Consider the following 19,612-nt stretch of genomic DNA (forward strand, 5'->3'; position numbering starts at 1 on the left):
GTTGGGAACATGAAATTGTCCAAAAAGTCGTACTGTTCTCCTGGATACTGCCAAACCCAGACTCGTCCATCAGATTGCCAGATGGAGAAGCGTGATTCGTCACTCCAGGGAGCAAGTCTCGACTGCTCTAGAGTCCAGTGGCAATGTGCTTTGCACTGTAAGGCTTGGATGTGTAGAGCTGTAGCTTCCATGAAGCTCTCTACACAGTGTCCTTGAGCTAATTTTTTTGGCCACATGAAGTTTGGATGCACTATGCGCCTCAGCATCTGCTCTGTGACGGAACAATTCAGCCACTTCTGCTTTGTTATAATACCACTAACAGCTGACAGTGGAATATTTACTTTTGGCAACATAGCGTACTTTGCTGTGGCCTTTTTTTTCTTCATACCACAAATCATTAGTGTAACAAGAATGAATAATTCATAATGTTAGTAAATTAAGATAACAAGACTGGGTGTGGGTATAGAGGGAGTGATTACCTTTTGTATATATTGTTCCAGTACTCCCTTGCCCATTTTTTGAGCTATCCCCTCTAGCTGTGTATCCTTTCTCTGCCTCGAGCTAGATATTCCAAGTGTTTCCTGGTTTTTAGACTTTGTTATTCCCCTGCACTATTAGCATCATTAGCATTGCTATTATTAAAGCTTGTAAGTAAGTAAGTAAGTAAAACTTTATTTATAAAGCACCTTTCAAAATATAAAATCATAGAGTGCTTCTGTCACAGTATGCCGAAGCAGACTGTATGAATGTGAGGAGGACAAAAGGCGAGCCGTTTAATATGGCTGATGGAAAAATACTAAGGCAAACAAAGATGAGAATAAACAATAAACAACCTAATTAGGGAAAAATCTTAAACATGAAACTTGGCCTGGACATGTGGATACAAATATACCTGGAAGATGGAAGATAGAACCACGACAACATGACAACACAAACTTGACAACATGGACAAGAGGGCAAGAAACATGACAGACTAACAGAGAAGACCAAAGTGAAACCTAACTAAACTAAACTTAAGGTAACCAAATGATAATCCCATTACTCAACATATTTAAAGGGATAACTTAAGAACCAGTGCCGTCAGCGTTAATCTCATTAAAATGACGCTAACGCCATAACCGCCTTAACGCGGCAAATCTTCCTTAGTGAGTTAGCGTGGATCGCCTTGTGCGTGGGGCTGCGCAAACGCGTTAGCAAGCTAACCGCACTAACGAGCTAACCGCCTTAACGCAGCCGTGCAGCCCCACGCACAGGGCGATCCACGCTAACTTGCTAAGGGAGATTTGCCGCGTTAATGCGGTTATGGCGTTAGCGTTATTTTAATGAGATTAACGCAGACAGCACTATTAGAAACTCAAAACGTAAACTGAAAACGCTGGGTCAGAGACCCAGGATCATGACAGCTTCACAACAGCCAACAACTGATAAAAAAAACAAATCAAGAGAAATTAATAGAAATCAGATTTTAAAAGATGTGTTTTTAACTGGCTTTTAAAAGAGACCACTGATTTAAAATCATAAAGAAGACAGTTCCACAGTCTGGTGGCCACTGAACAGAAAACTCTGTCTCCTTTTTTTCAGCTTGGTCTAGGGCACCAACAGCAGGCCCTAGTTACAGGACCCCAGGGACCTGCCAGGGACAATGATATACCCTGATATAACCTGGTGCCTGTCTGTGAAAACAATCCTCTCATGATCCTCACAGGAACATGACAGTTTGCTGTACAAAAAGTGTTTTACCTTTGATATTTTATATATTTAGCATGCTTAATTAAAAAAACCAAACAATGGGCACAATTGTCATACAGTTAAGTTAACGTGCTGACACCTGTGGCTTTATGCGCCCAAACATACTGACCAGAGCACAGGCACATGAATTGGTAAAAAGCCCCCTGTAACTAGAGCAAATCCATCTCTGATGCATTTCTGTTAATAAACAAAAGCATTAACCTTGACCAACAAAAGTGCTTTTACTTGCTTTATGTAATCATATACAATTTGTTTGCTGGCATCTGTTACAGTCTAACCGGGCGAAGGGTGAGAATGAAATGAGACAGCAGCATAACACAAATTAAAAAGCCTGCATGAAAAATGTTCAGAGCTCAGATGAAAAGGAATTCAAGCTGTAACGATAGCTGATCTGCTTTAATTCAAATACAACAGATGAGGCTAAGGAGAGTTAGATGTGCTATATTTGACAACAGCCACATTCAATGTCTTCAGTTTGCATGTGTCAGACAGCGTGAAAAGGACGCTAGTTTTTGGAGGACATTTCCCCAAAGACACGGGGCTCATCTGTTCAGTGGTGGGAAAGCTCCAGACGCCTCCTAGAATGAAGAGAAAAGAATGGATCTGGGCATTGATTACTGACGACAGAGTGTGCTGCCTCAGTGCTTTATGAAGTCAATTCATCAATAGCAGGACGGGGAGTAGGGACCAAGTGCGGCCGAAACCTAAATAGGCTGGTTTCACTGCTTCTGCTAAAGTCACCACTGAGACGCTTAGACAAGATAGAGAGAGAGAAAATAAGACTCAGTGAGAGAGCCCAGCAGGGAAGGAGGGACGTTTGATTATTGAATGCTGGTGCACAATGGCACGTACAGTACACTCACAAGAACACGCCACTAAGAGCCTACTCCCTTACAATGTAATCATTCACATTCCCATCTATGGTGGTCATTTAAAATTCAATTAGGGAATAATGACTGTAAAAGTCCATAATCAATGAACAGACAATTTGTTGAGCAGTTAAATACGGCCATAAATACAGATTTATACACTTGCCACTCCTTTACACTATATAATGGCCCTGTTAGAATATACTGCTGTGTCCTAAATGAGATTCCCACGATTTGACAGGGAATGGCTGTGATGCCTGTGTTGCATGGCTCTGTATTCGCTATCATGCAAATGTCACAACCCTCCTTTTAAATTACTAAGATCAAGCACAGTGTTGCTATCTTTATAACAAAGTACCTAAATAGTGAGTCTCAGCCTACTCTCCTTCCTACTTACCTATCTGCCTACCTAGGCGACATTGTTACATCATCTGTGTAGGTGGTTTTCCTGCAAATCTGTCTGAAACTGCGAGTTTCCTGCATAAAGACAGGCTCCGGTCTGTTATTTAAGCCTCCCGACCTAAGAGGAGGAATAAAAAGAGCAGGACTTTCCTCGAGTAAAACACAGTCAGGGGAAAAACGTTGGTTCATTTGGCTCTGTTTGTGAGTCTCCAATAACTGCAGTGGGTTCACAGTTTATGGATTGCATTTTCCCAGTAGGATGTTAACATTAAAACACTATAGTTGCTAGTAAATGACTCATATGCAAAGATATTGTGTCGCAATATAAGAGAAGATATTTAATTAAAAGGGTATCCAGCCAGTAAATGTTGGTCGGCATCATTAATGCTTGAATGGAAGTATCGCTGTCGTTGCCTTAATGGAAACTGACATAAGAACCAGATTTCAAATATAAATTGGGATAAAAGTGAGTTTTATTGTAGTTTTTTTGTTTTGTGTTTTTAACCTCCTAGGACCTGGCGTCCACGTATGTGGACATCACATTTTGGGATGTCTAGACCAAAATAATACATTTTGCTCTACAAGGGCCTGATACCCAGATACAAGGACATTATACTGCCGCTGTTCTATCGACATTTAAAACAAATGTCCTTATATGTGGATCTCATTTCTCTCAGAAACAAAAATCAGGTAAAAAAATTAATTCTTTGTTTTTACATTCATCAGGTTGCTTTATATTGTAAGGTAAAGACCCTACAATAATAGATTCATGAAAACCCCAACAATCAGACAACCCCCTATCAACAAGCTTTTGGCGTCAGTGGGAAGGAAAAACTCCCTTTTAACAGGAAGAAACATCCGGCAGAATCAGCTCATGGATGACTGGCCTTCTGCCGTGACTGGTTGGTGGTGAAGGGGAGGAAGACAGGACGAAAGACACGCTGTGGAAGAGAGCCAGAGATTAATAATAACTAATGATTAAATGCAGAGTGGTGTATAAACGGCACGATACCACTTTTTTATGTCCGATACCAATATATCATAAATTTGGATATCTGCCGATACCGATATGAATCCGATATAGTGTTTTTTAATCAACAAAACTGTTTTTTTTAAATATCTTGCTGCATTTTGTATAAGTTCATACTCAAGTTTAAAACAACAACTACACTAAAGCTATTCTGTTATACCTGTATGCAAAAAAAAATTTCATAGTTCAGCAATACTGATCAATCTAATAAACTTAAACCTACACCATCCTCCCTATTCTGGTATTTTAAAGAGTACTTAGCGTAAATATTAAGCAACCTAACTAATAGGGTTCCAACTCCCAGCAACAACAAAAATAAATAAATAAAAAATAGGGAACCACCCCTCACGCTCCACCTCATGATGCTTAATCGACGTAATCAACCTTAATTTGATGCAGTGTGAAAAAAAATGCACAGAAATCAATTATTTTTCAAGAAATATTAAATAGTTCAACATCTTTCTTCAACAAAATTGCAGACTGCACAGATGGTGGGGGAGGGGGTGGGGGGAGTCTCTGGGGGGGGGGTGCCTCCAAAGTATAATGGAAAAAAAGTTACTAATAGAGCTCCTACGGTGCAGCCGGTTGCAATGACTGTGGACTATGGTTAGACTGGTCTGGAATGAGGTTGGTTCACTATAATTACAGTAATTGATTCATTCATGTTACAGTCAAATTAAAATTGTGGGTGGTGCAGAGGTAATGTTGATTTATTAATAAAGCTTTAGACAGGTTTTAGGGGGGGAGATAAGAATAAGAAAGGGAATGATAGGTGGTATGCTTTGGGTGGCTTACCCCTTTCCCGTGTTAATGCGCTATGGCTGGCTGTGGTCCCGCGCCCCGGGGGGTGGGCGTATGTAACTTTGCTATGGATCCGGGCGGCCGCTGTCACAGTGTACCAGCCTTGTCAGCGGTATGGTGTAGAAAGAAGTGGAATGGTAGGGTCGTGGTGGTGTGTAGAAAGATCCTCGTAATAAGCTTAACGCAGGAATGCTTTACAAACATTCAGAGATGGACTTACACACTTGCTTTACTTCTCTCGGGGATAACTTTGTCGGAGATGAAATGCCGAGGTTGCTAGCGAAGCTCCAAATGCTATCCAGACCACCGACAGGTCCCGCATGCCACAGCCGACTCTATCACGTGATGCATACTGCTCGCGTGTAACGTTCGAGGTGTGCTAACGTTCTGAGGTGAGTTACGGCGTGTTGCAAGTTTTGTGAGGTGCTTTCGTGATATTTAATGGATCGGATTACATTTTTTATTTTTCTCCGATATCCGATCCAGTAATTTAGGTCAGTATCGGACCGATACCGATACGTAATATCGGATTGGTCCATCTCTAGTATAAACACACAGAGAGTGAATGGAGGTGAGTGAAGAGAGTGGTCATTGATTGTAGAATACAAAATCCCCAAGAATATGGTCGTTTGGTTTTTTTTTCAAACAATGGCTGCTTAAAAAGAAACATGTTTCACTGAGATTGCAGTTGAGTCGAGTTGCAGAAGTTAGTGAAACATGGTCTTATTTGGATTTACACAAGTCTTGGATTTTCGAGTACAAAAGAAGTTGCAGAAAAGTTATGTTAAAACTTTAAACGAAGATTTTTTTTTCTGCCATTACCCACTATTCACCTTAAACTACTTTAGATACAAAAGATTTTCCTCTGAGACTAATCAGGTTACCCTGTAAGTATCTCTTTGCAATCTAGAGAATGCTTATTGGCCTGCAACAGTCTTTAAAGTCTTCTGTGATGCAGAGGAAGAGAAAACAAAGGTGAAGAAGGTTTACATTTCTGTATTTTGAAGATCACTTCTCCTTGAAATCAGCTGAAGATTCTATTATTGCAATATTGCTAATAATGTCATTAAATTGTTCAAGGAGAAACACGTGTTTGAAGTTCAAAGTCAAAGAAACTGACCTCTCTGTTCTAAATAACCGCTTAATCTGTATTGATTTGGAATTACGCAGCGTTTCCAGGATGCTGTCCACTGCCCTTCGAACCGCAACCTGTTTTTTATTCTTCCTTCGGCGTGGCCGGCTGCTTTCATTATAGCCTCCCCTACATACGCTCCACTGCTTGTGTATCTTAAAGGCCATCTCCAAACACACCGCCACTACATTTCATTCGACTTTACTTCACTTCCATTTTGTTTGTAGACATCACCACTTTCCTCCAATATCCTGTGTGCCAGGACTACCTGTATCTCAAGTATGCAGAGATGAAAGTTGAGGCTCTGGGGGTGTACTTTGTCATTGAAGTGCCACATGCTACACCCTGAATACCAATTGCTCGTCTTTGATGCTCGTTGCTGGACTCCAATAACCGCTCTCGCGCCCGCTGTTGCCGCTGATCTAAAGTTCGCCTGGGCCCTCAGAGTATGGTGTTTTTCCTCAGAGGTTATGCCTATCTTGCGCTAGACACTTTTGTCAGCTTTCCCTTTTATGCAAACAGCCTCTAATCTTTATAGGAGCCACCCCTTTACCCAACACTGTACTGAAACACAAAGTGACAAGAGCTCGGGGAGTTGTGTTACAATGCGCTGCATATGACTGCAGGGCAACCTAAGAATTTCTTGCATAAATCTCCTTGACTGCTCTTCTTCGTGCTACCGTGCCCTAATGCAGGTCTACTCTGCATAAAAAAAGAAAAGCTGCTTATTAAACATTGCGTTGGACCCTGCTGAAGCCACCGTGTCTGTACCACAGTAGCTGAGACGTGAAATTGATTTTCATGCTTAGTAAAATGCATTGGTGACTGCACTCAAGCTGCTGCTCTCATCTCCAACACACCTGCTGATCAGTAAGATGCATGATGTTCGCTCTTGAGGCTTGCGGGTAATGTGCAGTCTTATGAGGACAATAGAAAACAATGCTGCACTCTCATTTCTCTGTGCAATTATCATTCTTTCATTATTACACTGTTAAATGAGGTGCATGAAGGGACAGCAGTGTGGTTGTCTTTGATGGTCTCACCCCAGTCTTTACACATAATTAAACAGCCACATCAGCTCATTTTATCATCCCGGCCGTTATTATGATCCAGCTTCTGCCTCCATGTACATTTGGAAATGTAACCGAGCCAAGCCTTTCTGATGGAATAAAACCTCATCAAGAGGATAAACATGGCCTCGCTGGTACAACTCATCATTTTCTAATCATCCAAAACCCAAATATTCAACTGGCTGCATGAAAAGATCCATGACAGGAATTCAAATGATGAAACAAACCACAGCAGTGCAGTAGAGCATGACAGCTGCTGTGTTGAGGAAGAGCATTACAAAGCTTGAAGCTATCCCACCACTGTCTCAAGGTAATGCAGCAGACGGGCTGAAGACAGAGGACCGAGGAGAGAAGGGTGCCCAAACAAGCAGGGTAGTCTTGGGAAGACGAGCCAAGAACGGGCAGAGGCGGTGCCAAGCGCCTAGAGCCAGTCAGGCTTCCGCTGGGCACGTCAGCGGACTCCCAGACCAGCTGTCCTAGCTTGTTGTGGGCAGCAGAATCAGCAGACTCTGACACCGCTCTTTGAAAATTCCTCTGCAGCTTTTCTAAAATTTCTGTCATAGGTGTACACAGCGATGGCAATATTGCCACACTGTCAGCTGTGTCAATTTATCAGGCACAGAGGAAAACAGCCTTGGAGGAATGTCTGAACTCCAGTAGATAATGGGATAATTCAACTAATATTAATACATTAAAATCCACACAGGAGTTAGAGAGCTTGGTAGCTTATTACCACAAGCAATATTCTTTTTTATGTATTTCTTTGTACTAAAAAGGTAATAAATATGTTTTGCAGCACTGTTCCTCTTTGTCGGGGAGCTCTGGAAAATAAACAAGGTGAAATCATGAAAAATTCAAGGCCAGCAATGTCAGAGATGATGACATATGTCTTGTTTGAAAATTTGGACTTGATTTAAAATTTCCAGCTGGTTGATGCCGTATGGGTCTAATTAAGCCTGAATGTATTTCCTGAAAACAGATCTGAAATAGAACTTGAACTCCGATTAATCAGTGTGTTTTTTTCCTTGTCAGCTTTCTACAGCTTTAATTAAAAGTCCCTTGGAAGAGCAGCTCACACATGTCATTTCCTATTTGAAGACTCGGGGATGTATCTAGGACGCTCATTATACAGAACACAAGAAAACTCCAGACTTCCCGACCACTTCTCAGACAGTTCCTACCAGCAGACCTTCGGTGGCTCCGTCGTCAGACTCTAAAGCTAATTTGTAACTGGCATCCGTCATGTGTGTGACACAAAGGCATATAGTACACTGTTTACACACCTGCGCGGCATCTCTGGTGAAAGGGAAAGTGATGACAGATTTATGAGGTGGTGTATAGAGAATTAAAAAAAGATGCGGTCATGCGCCATGTGTCCTAGAATGTGCGATGTTACCGTTGAGTGCAGCCCCCTTTTTTTAAACAGCCCCAGAGTTTGCAGACTTAAAAAGAAAAGGGTTTTAAACATTAAGCTGTGCAGACACTATCTTTCCCTTCTTTGTTTTAACCCCCCCCGCCCAAAAATAAAAAGCACAGATTTGACTTTGCATTTTGTTGTCGTGAGCAACGCAACCCAGGGGTAATACAAATGAAGTGCTCTTTCTGCCAACAGGCTGCAGCTGTGAAACATATGAATTGTTTCTCTCCTGCTGATGAGTAATGAGGGAGCGTAAGATAAAAGACTGTCATATTGCCTTTTCGTCATCACAGGCTGAGTGCTGTTTCGTTAATGCTTTTTCAACACTGGACTGCTAGTGTAGCCACGGCCATGAGCTTTAGCCATCTCTGCGTTTCACATCAGAAGCCTGATTGTCTCAGATATGAGCACTGTCTAACTGCTGTGTAGCCTTTCGCAGACTAATACACTTTTGCTTCAGATTTTAGTTCATTTATAACCTAATTGCCTGCTTAGTCTCTCACACCGACGGACATATTGCTTATTCCCTCTAAAATGTCTTTCAGACTGCTCTGTTTGACCTACAGGGCTCTTCTTCATCAGGTCCAATTTGCCTGCCATGGCCAGCTAGCTAATTACACTTCATGAACTGACCCTTCTGAGTTTGAGTCTGATGTGGGTACTTTGATTAGCCTCCTGTTTTTATCACCTCTGAGTCTTCCGTGTTGTTACCACGCTTTCTGCTGACAGGCCCCGTGCCTCAAGGTTGCACACTGCAGTAGTACTGCATAAATTTCACGTTTGTGTCATAAGAGTTCAAGAACTGCTTCTGTGTCAACACGCCTCATTTGGAGCAATCTTGTGCAGGTCAAGAGTGCTGCACTAAAGGTACAAAATGGAAAAGTTGCAAGGAGGAGTTGATCAAGGACATTGCACAGAGCAGTTTTTTATGATTCAGAACGCCTGAGTGCAAAATATTTAAACCAAATGCATTATTTGCCATTTGAGCTGAAAGAAAAAGGAGTCGCTGGCTGATTAGTGTTGTGCTGTGTGTGTGTATGCGTGCATAAAGCAGTTTCTTGACACTACTCACCCTAAAGAACTCTTTAGTGGAGCCTGAGTCCAAAGTGCCATATGCTATCTCTGTCTGCTTTGCCAGATCTTCGGCACTTTCTATAGGAGAGACCATTCTTTCAACTGTCAAGAAGGCAGCCAGGTTGGCTGTGTAGGAGGAGATGATGATGAGGGTGAAGAACCACCACACACCGCCAACAATTCGGCCTGACAGAGACCTGCGAGAGAGGGGTTGACGACAGGGAAACACGGGATGTAATTACACGGTGGCATGTGGTGGCCATCAACCAGCTAAGATCTGCCAGTTGTGTTTAATGTACCTAATTGCATCAGTCATCAGAATTTCCATGTAAATCATTAACGGCAACCTGGTGCTGCATCAGCACTCTGAAACAGCACATTTCCACGGAACAAGTAAAGGCAAGTTGTTTAAATGTACTCCAATCCAAGTCTTTATTTGCTTGTGAAACAATCAGGGTTCAAAAGTCATTTCACAGCCTGTGGAACTTATTGATCTGTCTACTATGGTGATAAATATTTCATCGTACGCTCACTGACACTGACATTGCACATATGATAGCTGCAATGAATGCAAAATTAGCACAAGCAATGAACACCTAAAAGGAGAAGAACAGAAAATTAAGATTTCATGTAGTCATCAGATTTGTTTTTCTATTTTCATCTGCTGTCCACTACTTGTGTCTACTGGAGCTGACCCACCTGGGGGAGATGTCACAGCCCTGCTGCATGAAGGCGCCCAGCGAGAACCAGAGAGAATTGAAGATGCCAAAGTCATTGGGAGGATCGGGGGGAGTCTGAGGGTCTTTGGTCTCATCCTGTTCCTCGAGGTTCCACTCATAAGGACTAAACCGACTGACCAGGAACAGGACCACGCTCACCCCGATATAGGCAAACACTATACACATCCAGATTTCATAGGCCAGAGGGTCCAGGAAGGAAAAAACACCGGGCTTGGACTTTTGCGGCTTCTTTATCATAATGGAGATGCCCAAGCTCATAAATGGCTTGGAAAAGTCTATCACCTCTTCTCGCACCAGTGTAATGGTGAGAGGTGCAATGGCTATATCTGCTCTCTGGAAACAGGGACATGCACAGCAAGTGTTAGTTATGACCTGCATAAAGAAAGAGGTTATTTATTTACTTCTTTTCTTTATGTTTGAATGGCTGGAGCTGAGGGGGATATAAAACAACAATATTTTATTATACATTTTATACATATCATTTTCATAAATGAGCCACCACATTGGAAGACAGGCTGAAAAACACACAAACACACACACACACACACATGCACAGTCACACACACAAAGAGAGAAAGCACGGTCACATTTGCGCCGTGTGTTTTGTCGTGACCTGGGATATTAGCCAACACTTGGAGCGCTAAATGAATCAAAACAAACTGTTTGCAATCAAACACAAGGCAAAATTAAGTGTTAAGTGCGCATGCTAATTAGAACTGTTAACTTTTAATTTGCGAAATGTAAACAGGTTGCTGCATAGAGAAATCTGCGAGCCCTCCCTGTGTACACTTCATCACATGGCATTCAGCACGCCGGGTTTCCCAAACTGTTTATTCTGGCATTAGCTTTTTTTTTTCTTTTTTTTTTCCCAAGCTGTTTCTCTTTATCCCCCTCCTTTGCTCTGCTGCTTCAATCACATTATATTATCAAAACACATCCACGGAGGTGGTGCTGCCTTTTTAGAAATCACAATGGGTTTCTCTGTAAAGGCAGAAGAAAATAATTAATCATGTTCAACAGTGTTACTGCAGCTTGTGTATGTGATTAATTAAATAACTGCTCCTCTTCAAAGGAGACAATACGCAGAAGACGATTCTTCATATCGGCCTGAGCTGTTGTTTATTTTCTCTTTTTTTCGCGGCGAAACCGAGAAAACATTGGACTGAATCAGCAGGAGGCAGAAAATGTTTCTTACAAGGTCAGCCGAGGAGCAACACAAATAGAGCCGATAAACACGACTGTTTTCTTTGCCCTGTCAACACAACGTTGCGAGCAGCTATAACCATTTAATCCGGGGTGCGGGCGTAAGCAGCACTCAATCAATGGTGAGGGAAACAAAGCAATAAAGAGCAGCCTCGGGCCTAACCTTTAAAAGACAACTAAAATCAAATTAATTTACTGGTCAAAAGGTCAAAATGTACAAAACTATTAGTCCCGGCCCACCTGCTGTAAAATTACAGGCCTGGAAAGACTTGACAGAGATGTGATTGGAAGATTTTTTTTCTCCCCGCCTCCTCCCCTTCCATCTGCAAGGAGTGGTCTTTTCCCATTTGAAAGATAATTTGGTGGCGATAGCACATCAAACCAGGCAATCTCTCAAGCTGATAGTTAGGAAATTGAACAGATGAGGAAGCCAAACCCTCATGCATTTTGCATTTGGCCCCCGCTCAACCGCTGTGGCCTTGGAGAGGGGTGAGCGGGTTGGTGGGGTTGGATGGGGCGGCGGGAGGGGAGGCAATTTTGGATTGCTGGAGGTGTCGCACGGGCCCGGGCGCCGTCAGATGTAAAACACGGTGTGACCCTTCGCTAATCTGAGAGGTTCAACGTTTATGGAGCGCGCCACATATGGATCTTGTTGTTCCAAACCGCAAGCCACAATTTAGCTGTTGATTCTAAAGCAGATTTTCTCAGCTGTGAATTTACAATGCGGCGTATTCATCATACACATGAAACATTGAGTGTAATTACACAATCACTTCAAAGGCATACACTCTTTCATTCATCAAAGTGATTACAGTGTGTTTGCCATATGGACTCCTTCTTTTGCCTTCCACCTACCTTGGTATCGCCTGCAAGAGAGTTAGGATTTTCAGGCTAAAGCAAAGAGCATTAATTGCAATGAACAGCACTGAGAAATGATTTCATTTTCTCCATCTCAAGATGATCACCAACTCCCCAATGCTTCAGGCTGCATTTGACAAATTCACTCACAGCTGAGCTTCCTGGGCCAGCATTAGGCTTTTGCACTGGGCGAGAGCTGATGAGTTCACTATGGGTTGGTGATAACCTTAAGATAGAAAAATGAGATCTCCTCTCATGTTGAAGTTCCTTGCAAACTGTCATGTAATCAGTGAGACTCCCAGTACTCACCCCATAGACCAGTTCACCCACCATCCCGTTCCACGTCTTGGTCTCAGGGTCTCGGGCTCCGTACTTTCCATCCATTACTATAGACAGTTTGTACTTAATTCCAACATGTTTGGCAATCTCAGATGCTAAATCGACGCAGTAGCCTTCATATCTGTCATTCCCCTCCAGATGCATATAATTTTTCTTGTACATCACATAAGGAGCTTCCTGTTGATTCAAACACACGCTGGTTTATTCACTCCCATGCCATCGCACAGATTCCATTATACAGATGTATGCATGCACGCTCTCACATAACTCCGTGCACGCACGCACTCCCGCACACACACAGAATATGAGAAGCTGCTATAACCACATCCATGCAGTCGTGCATACACAGATGATGCCCTGCGAATGCACAAATACGCACTGATAACAGCAGCGTGACCGAGTGTTCACACTGCTTTCATCAAGCGGTGGCAGCCAGCAGACACCAAGGCCAATGTACCCAACCCATTTTTGAGCCCAAGGCCGTAATAAAGGGGGTCAATGAAAAAGAGGATAATCGTTTCAACGGGAAATAATTTAGAAAAAAGAAAAGTTTTTCACTTTCACAGAGTAAGCTGGGCTGGGAGTCATTGGTAGGCAAGGTGTGGCTCAGCTCAGAGGTGGGTGGGGATGGGAATGGGTTTCATAAGTAAATGCCAGTGACAGGAGAGGGATCAGAGAGTGCCCATAGTATCTCGACATATTCAAGCACATTGCATCAATGCGCAGTTAAAGGCTGTTTCATTCCAAAAAAACCAAACCAAAAAAAAACATAATATAAAATAAAATGATTATAAAAAGCTGTTGTTTGCTATCTAGGAAAAAAAAGAGCAAACGAGTACTCTGTAAAGTAAAATAACTAGATCAGGAGAGCAGGAGCGTGCTAGTGTTCCTCTCCTTTTCAAAATGCCGGTGCAGCTCGTCTTTTCTCTTACTGAGCACATCATCATCATTATCAAACAATAGGACTGCTCAGGAGAGCAGGCATTGTCATTACAGCCACACACAATTAGAGTGCAAGTAGGAGAGCAATGGTTTGTTTGTTCTGTGCTGAACGTATCCCCTAACCTTGGATCCATTGAGTATTTTCTGCTTGTTAACACGTGTTTGCCTCCTGACTGTATTTTTCACCTGGAGATGTTAAATGTTTCCTCTCGCTATTGAGTGACGCCGGCTTACGGCTCGGAATACAGATGAAGATCTAGCTTTGCATAAATCCCATGGACACTTATCACTTTTCCAAACGTTTTTCTTTGTCATTTTTAAGCGTTTGTTTGCGGAGAACAGGTAATTAGAATGCCATTAAACAGTCAGTAAATATGGGAGCCGTCCAATAAGCCCGAAATATTTACCTACTAAATCCAGTTTAAAGAAAAGAAATCGAAAATATATTTGGTGATTATATGTTCCTTTGTGAAAGTGCCTCGAACATGATCTTCCGTTTAAAAGGCTAACAAGCTGTGCATACTTCAACACAGAACACATAGCAGGAGCAATACAAAATAGATTGAAGGGGAGATAACAAGGGAAAAGAAATACAGCACCTTCTCATCATCCCCCTCCAATACTGTTTATTTTGCTTTGCCCCACCTGGGAAACCATTGCAGTATCATTCTGTAGTCATTCTGCGGCCAGTCTATCCCAAGTGTCATTGAACATTTACTTGATGAGGACAGACAGGTCTACTTACGTATGCATTTGTATGCTTTTTTTTTTTTTTTTGTAACTGATGGAGTCAACCATAATCATTTATACCATTATTGTGATGTCACTGCTACGACAGGCCACTGAAGTATGGAAAATCAAAATGCTTTGACACCCACACGGATACAGTTGAAACACTCCTCCAAGCCGGATCGACTGTTTCAACGTGTAGTGAGTGGATGGAAAGCAACACAAGAAAGATGTGGTTCTACCCGCCCAGGACAGAATGTATCACTCATTGGAATCAACACCATGACCTTGAGTGGCAGAATACGTGAAACATTTAAAATTGCGTGGAAAGTGTACCATAATAGTAGTGACCACAATCGTTCGGTTTTCCACTGAGGAGTCGTTGGAGACCTGCAGATCCATAATATTTACAAACCGCGAGTACTCATTCCAGTATCCGATCTGCAAAGAGAAAACAGCGGTTAGTGATGCACTCCGGCCCACGGTCCAGATATAAGTGAGCATACAGAAGGGAAATGAACAAATATTACAGGGAAATGCAGCGCTGCAGAGCTCATTGAAACAACGAAGCTTTCCCCAGAGACTTGTTGCCTCTGCCCTGATGTTCAACCACATGAGCAGAGTACTAAAACAGACCAGATAAACAGGTACAGTTTTCTGGGCATAGAATGCTGCGTTTACATTTCTGCAGATAACGGACGTGATTACAGAGGGACTTTTGCCTTTTACGATCCACCCGAAATTCAGATACCCAATTGCTCCTTTGCAATCCGTGAGCATATGGCAACTTCAATCCCTTCCACCTTTTTATGGTAAATAATTGATATTCAAACCTGTGAACCGCATACACGTTTAATAATCTAGCATAATATTGCAGTGGCTCCTCAGTTTTGCTCTGTCCTGCCGCTGTAGTTACTCTGCATTCTGCTCTACAGATGCTTAAGTCAAACCAATGTCAAGTGTTTGTTTGCCCGTCTGAAATAATGGCTGCTCTGGCTCGTGATGAAACGTGTTGCATATGTTATTGCCAAAAGTCTAACTGTTGCTGGCTTGGATTTTTCTTTCCTTCACATCTGGTCTGCATTTTTTCTTTTCCTTTTCTTTTTTTTTCTCTTTTGCATGAGATCTTTCATGTTTGGGACAAACAGGTGTACAGCAGAGACTGAGCACCAAGTGGGGGCGCTAGAAAGCAGCAGACGCCTCAGAATTGAGCTCCCGATTGTTACAGCTGTGGCTGTATTAAGTGCACTTGGCAGACTGGGTGATTTGGGGTGGCGGGCGGGGCGGTGCTGGACGTTATTAAATGCTTATTCCAGGCTCTCTAGTCCTTGAGTGATATTTGAGACACTTTGCTCGAGGGACACGGCTGCTGGGACCTGTGTCACGGAGTGTTGCTCCAGTGGCACTGTCCTGATCTCACCCCCTAGCAGCTGGGACAGATATCAGCCCATGCATCAATCGTGACAGTCACAGCTAAGAACCTTCATCCTCGAAACTGTCACTGGGGTGACTGGGGCTCCAGGTCCATGACAAAGTGCCGCCCAGCCTGCCCGACTTGTCTCGTCTTCCCTCGCTCCCTCACTCTCTCCCGCTGACCTCCTTTCTCCCGGCCCCTCTCCCCGCTCTCTCCTCCTCTGTTTGACAGTGTAGGGATAGCTGTGAGGGCTTTGCAATGCTAATTGAAGTGTGGGCTTTAGAGGCCTGGGAGGCAGGCGGCATAATCACACATCACATCACACTGAGCCCACACTTATCCAGCTAACGAGAAATTCACAGCTGTCTCTTGGAACTCAGAGAGGTTATGAAATAAAACCAGAGGTCATCATATGGTGCTGGTTATAATGTGAATGTACCACTGGGAATTAGCATTTTGAAGAGGAGCCAGAGGAATTCTTGGATCCTCCTTTACAGTAATTGGTTATTTGAATGGTAATTACTGTCAGAAGAGGACCAAATATCAAATCTGTGCTATCCTACAGCAATGAAATAGTTCTCTATCATTCTTTTGATAGGACAGCTTTAGCTATCAGATTGCAGGCTACGACTGATTTGTGGGGCTTGTAATACTCGGCATAGCTCATCAGTGCTGCTACCTAACAGAGGTGGAGAAAGGCAATCAGCATTACTCTCTGCTGTCCTCTCAGCCCTGCTGGTCCCACCTGGCCCTCAGTACTTTAATAAATGGCAGTACAGGCTTGCTTGAAAATGTTTTCCACTTCTGCACAATCATGCATTAGTCTCTAAATGGCTCGAGGCAACATGTGACCAACAGTCACTGAGTTTTGTTCTTTTAGAGCCGAGAAATAAATCATTTATAAATTACACTTTGGCCAGATTCCATGATTTTGATGTGTGCCAGCTGTTAGATTTTTTAAAGAGAGAGATGAAATGTTTTTTGTTTTTTTGATCAGGTCTGTACGTCACATTTGATAGATGACAGCCACCGGCCTCTCTTACCTTCCTCGGCCCACCTGTTTTCATTTCGTAAACATCTATGGTGTAATTGGTCCTGCGGCCATAGTTGTCAAACTGGATGTTCCCAGTCATCCCCTGTACTTGGACCTAATGGGCAGACAGAAAGACACAGTGGAATGTGCAGTAGTTATAACCCAGGTTGCATACTGTAGCTGGCATTAAGGTACTTGGAGTCCACGGAGCTACTGAAGTGCATGCTGTCTGTTAATCAAATGATGAACTGGATACGCTTTAATAAAAGATGTAGTTTTATGGTAATGAGGGCCTGGATTTTTGAGTGAGCTCTGTGCAGAGATATCTGCAGGCAGAGGGAGGAGAATAGCTCTACACTCTCTTCCCTTCTCTCTGTCACTTTCCATCTTTATCACTCTCTCACTTGCTATTTGTGCTTCGCTTCCTCCAGCCTTTTCTTTAGTTTTTAGCTTGCCACTCGCTTTCCATTTTCCCCGCCCCCACCCTACCGTTTTGAGAGCTCTCTCGATGTCTATGCCTTGGCTCCAAGGTACAGCGGGATTGGCTAGGCAGTCTCCGGCGCTGCCTCGACGAGAGACATCCACACGTTGGCGCCGCAGGTACCTGAAGGCCTCTGCTATCACCAGGATTGCATCGTGGGTCAAAGCTGAAGTGTACTGCACACAGACACACACGCACGTCAAACAACAAAACAGCTAAAGACACGCTGAATTGGTGTGAGGTAAAAACAAATCAATAAAAAAAGACTGCTGCTTTTTTAATAAAGCTGTTAAAATGAGAAAATCCTGGTGTAATTTGTTCAGCCTATATGTTGCTCTCATGACTTGCATTTCAGCACTTGCCAGGCGGGTCAGTCTGGGCGGCGCTGGCGAAACCTCTGACAGCTTGCTCATGCTAAAAATAGCTAGATTAGATAGATTGGATTAGAAAAGCCAGGACTTCTCTAAGGGTCAGGACCTCTTTGAAAACTTTTTAGCGGGGAGAATTAAATAGAGAATTAATGCATGATTTTATCTCCCACGCACTTCCCTTCCAACTTCGCCTGACCTTTTCACCACGGAGGCTAGAGCCACTTGTTTGTTGACCAGCGCACCGTGACAAAATCTAATTAAATGCCATTCAAAATCCATTTCTTTCTTGATCATTGTTTAATTAGATGTAAATTGAAGCAGCAATATAACCTTGGCTTGCGCTGCCTATCAATATATCGATTGCTCTGAGGGATGCAACGCTAAGACAGAGGAAGCAAAGGGTGGGAAAGACAAGAGAATGACAAAGGCAAACAGAGGATGAGAGGAGAAGAACCAATAGACAGCACTTTAGAAAGGATGATCGTTGCACTCCGCATGCACAATGAAAGGCCTTGCAAGCATAGCACCTTCAGAGGGGCGTTTCGGGCCTCTGGGAATTCTCTTTCATCTAGCCGCTCCCAGCGCTGAATAAACTGCTGCACAATCGGGTTCTCAGGGTTGACTATCTGAAACCCTGAAATGTTGGCTCCACCGGCGAAGACTTTGTCCAGGCTCACATTAGAAAATCCCTGAGACGAGACAAAAGAGAAACGGGGGAGGATGAGACTCATGTAACTTGTTTTTCTTTGAGGTTTTTTAATATAACCCGGGGCAAAGCTCCACAAAATATTAGCAGCCATTCTGGCAGCGCGCAAGGTGCATTTTATTAAGGATCCTGTGCTGTCGGAGAGAGCAGCATGTGTTTGCAATTACACTGAAGCAAATGTTTCTCTTCACACTTTGCGGTGGAACCTGAATTCATTTTCACATACACAAGCAGCCAGAAGATACTTTAGAGTTTGTGTCATACCATGTAGAGTCTAAATTTTTTACTTGAACCAGCTGGCCTAGTTTCATTCAGAAAGCCTTACCATGTTAAAAAACAACAACAAAAAAAGCCCCCCTAACACTTTTTAATGCATTTTAAAAACGTACGCTGCACCAGCTGCCTTTAAATTTCCTTCTTGACCCTGGAGCTATGACAGTTATTTCTTTTTATGGTCAAATCACTGTTTTTTAAGTGCAGAATTGTGTCATGTTGTGCAAGGACACGAGTCTGACTGCTGCATAATCACATCTTCTAAACTCGGAGAAATGGCAGCAGGAGATCAGCGAGTGAGAGCGGGGCCAGCCTTTCACTTAAAAACGCTCATGCTAATACCAAGGCTAAATGAACATTACATTCCCGAGAGTGAAGGGAAAAAATATGGCTGCCCTCCAAGGATCGTTAAAAAGGTTAAATCCTGTTTATTTATTGCTAAGGATGCTCACTGATATTCAAATATGACTGTATACTGAAGCAAAATTGCAATGTAGTGTGACTGCTGGACTGTGATTTATAAAGCATGAGGCACAAACATTGAAAGCCTTATATATATATATATATATGTAGAGAGAGAAAAAACTATATACAGTCCTATATAAAAGCCTTTAATCCACTTATTGTCCATGCACATTTGCGCCCAAGGCTGAGACTTAGACTCCATGCAGAAAAAAAGCTGGTGTCCCCCTCCCCACACCCCCCACCCCAGGGGAGCAGCATAGTTATTACTCACAAGATTGGCCAGAATGTAGTGGTAACCACGGCTGTTCTTCCCCAGGGTTACAACCTATGGGAGAAAAACATCGATACAGTAAACCACCCATGAGATGAGAGTTAAGAGCCAGGGCTAATGTAAGTGACTACAGCAATCACAGTAAACGCGGCGGCATCCCGTGAGCACGCAGGATGCCGCCACAGACGTTTAAACAAAGCAGATCTTCTAAGGAATAACACGGAAGGGGCACTGTTGGGGGGG

The 19,612-nt window shown here is 43.0% G+C and overlaps 1 protein-coding gene across 5 annotated transcripts in view; it reads right to left on the reverse strand.

Annotated features, from left to right (window-relative positions):
- Positions 1-19,612, reverse strand: part of LOC102291233 (glutamate receptor 3) — a 92,257-nt gene that overhangs the window by 12,290 nt on the left and 60,355 nt on the right. For all 5 annotated transcript variants that reach the window (XR_006055477.1, XR_006055476.1, XM_005927908.2 and 2 more), the window contains exons 5-12: positions 19,370-19,423; positions 18,182-18,343; positions 17,292-17,459; positions 16,813-16,917; positions 14,692-14,796; positions 12,655-12,861; positions 10,244-10,617; positions 9,543-9,741 (exon numbers count right to left, since the gene is read on the reverse strand). Coding sequence is in view for 3 of the 5 variants with exons in the window: in XM_005927908.2 (XP_005927970.1) it covers positions 9,543-9,741; positions 10,244-10,617; positions 12,655-12,861; positions 14,692-14,796; positions 16,813-16,917; positions 17,292-17,459; positions 18,182-18,343; positions 19,370-19,423 (1,374 nt within the window). In the remaining 2 variants the exon portion in view is untranslated. The remainder of the gene's footprint in view (positions 1-9,542; positions 9,742-10,243; positions 10,618-12,654; positions 12,862-14,691; positions 14,797-16,812; positions 16,918-17,291; positions 17,460-18,181; positions 18,344-19,369; positions 19,424-19,612) is intronic.

Source organism: Haplochromis burtoni, unplaced genomic scaffold (genome assembly GCF_018398535.1).
Source record: "Haplochromis burtoni strain Fernald_Lab_line unplaced genomic scaffold, NCSU_Asbu1 Contig_10, whole genome shotgun sequence".
In the NCBI taxonomy this organism is placed as follows: Eukaryota; Metazoa; Chordata; class Actinopteri; order Cichliformes; family Cichlidae; genus Haplochromis; species Haplochromis burtoni.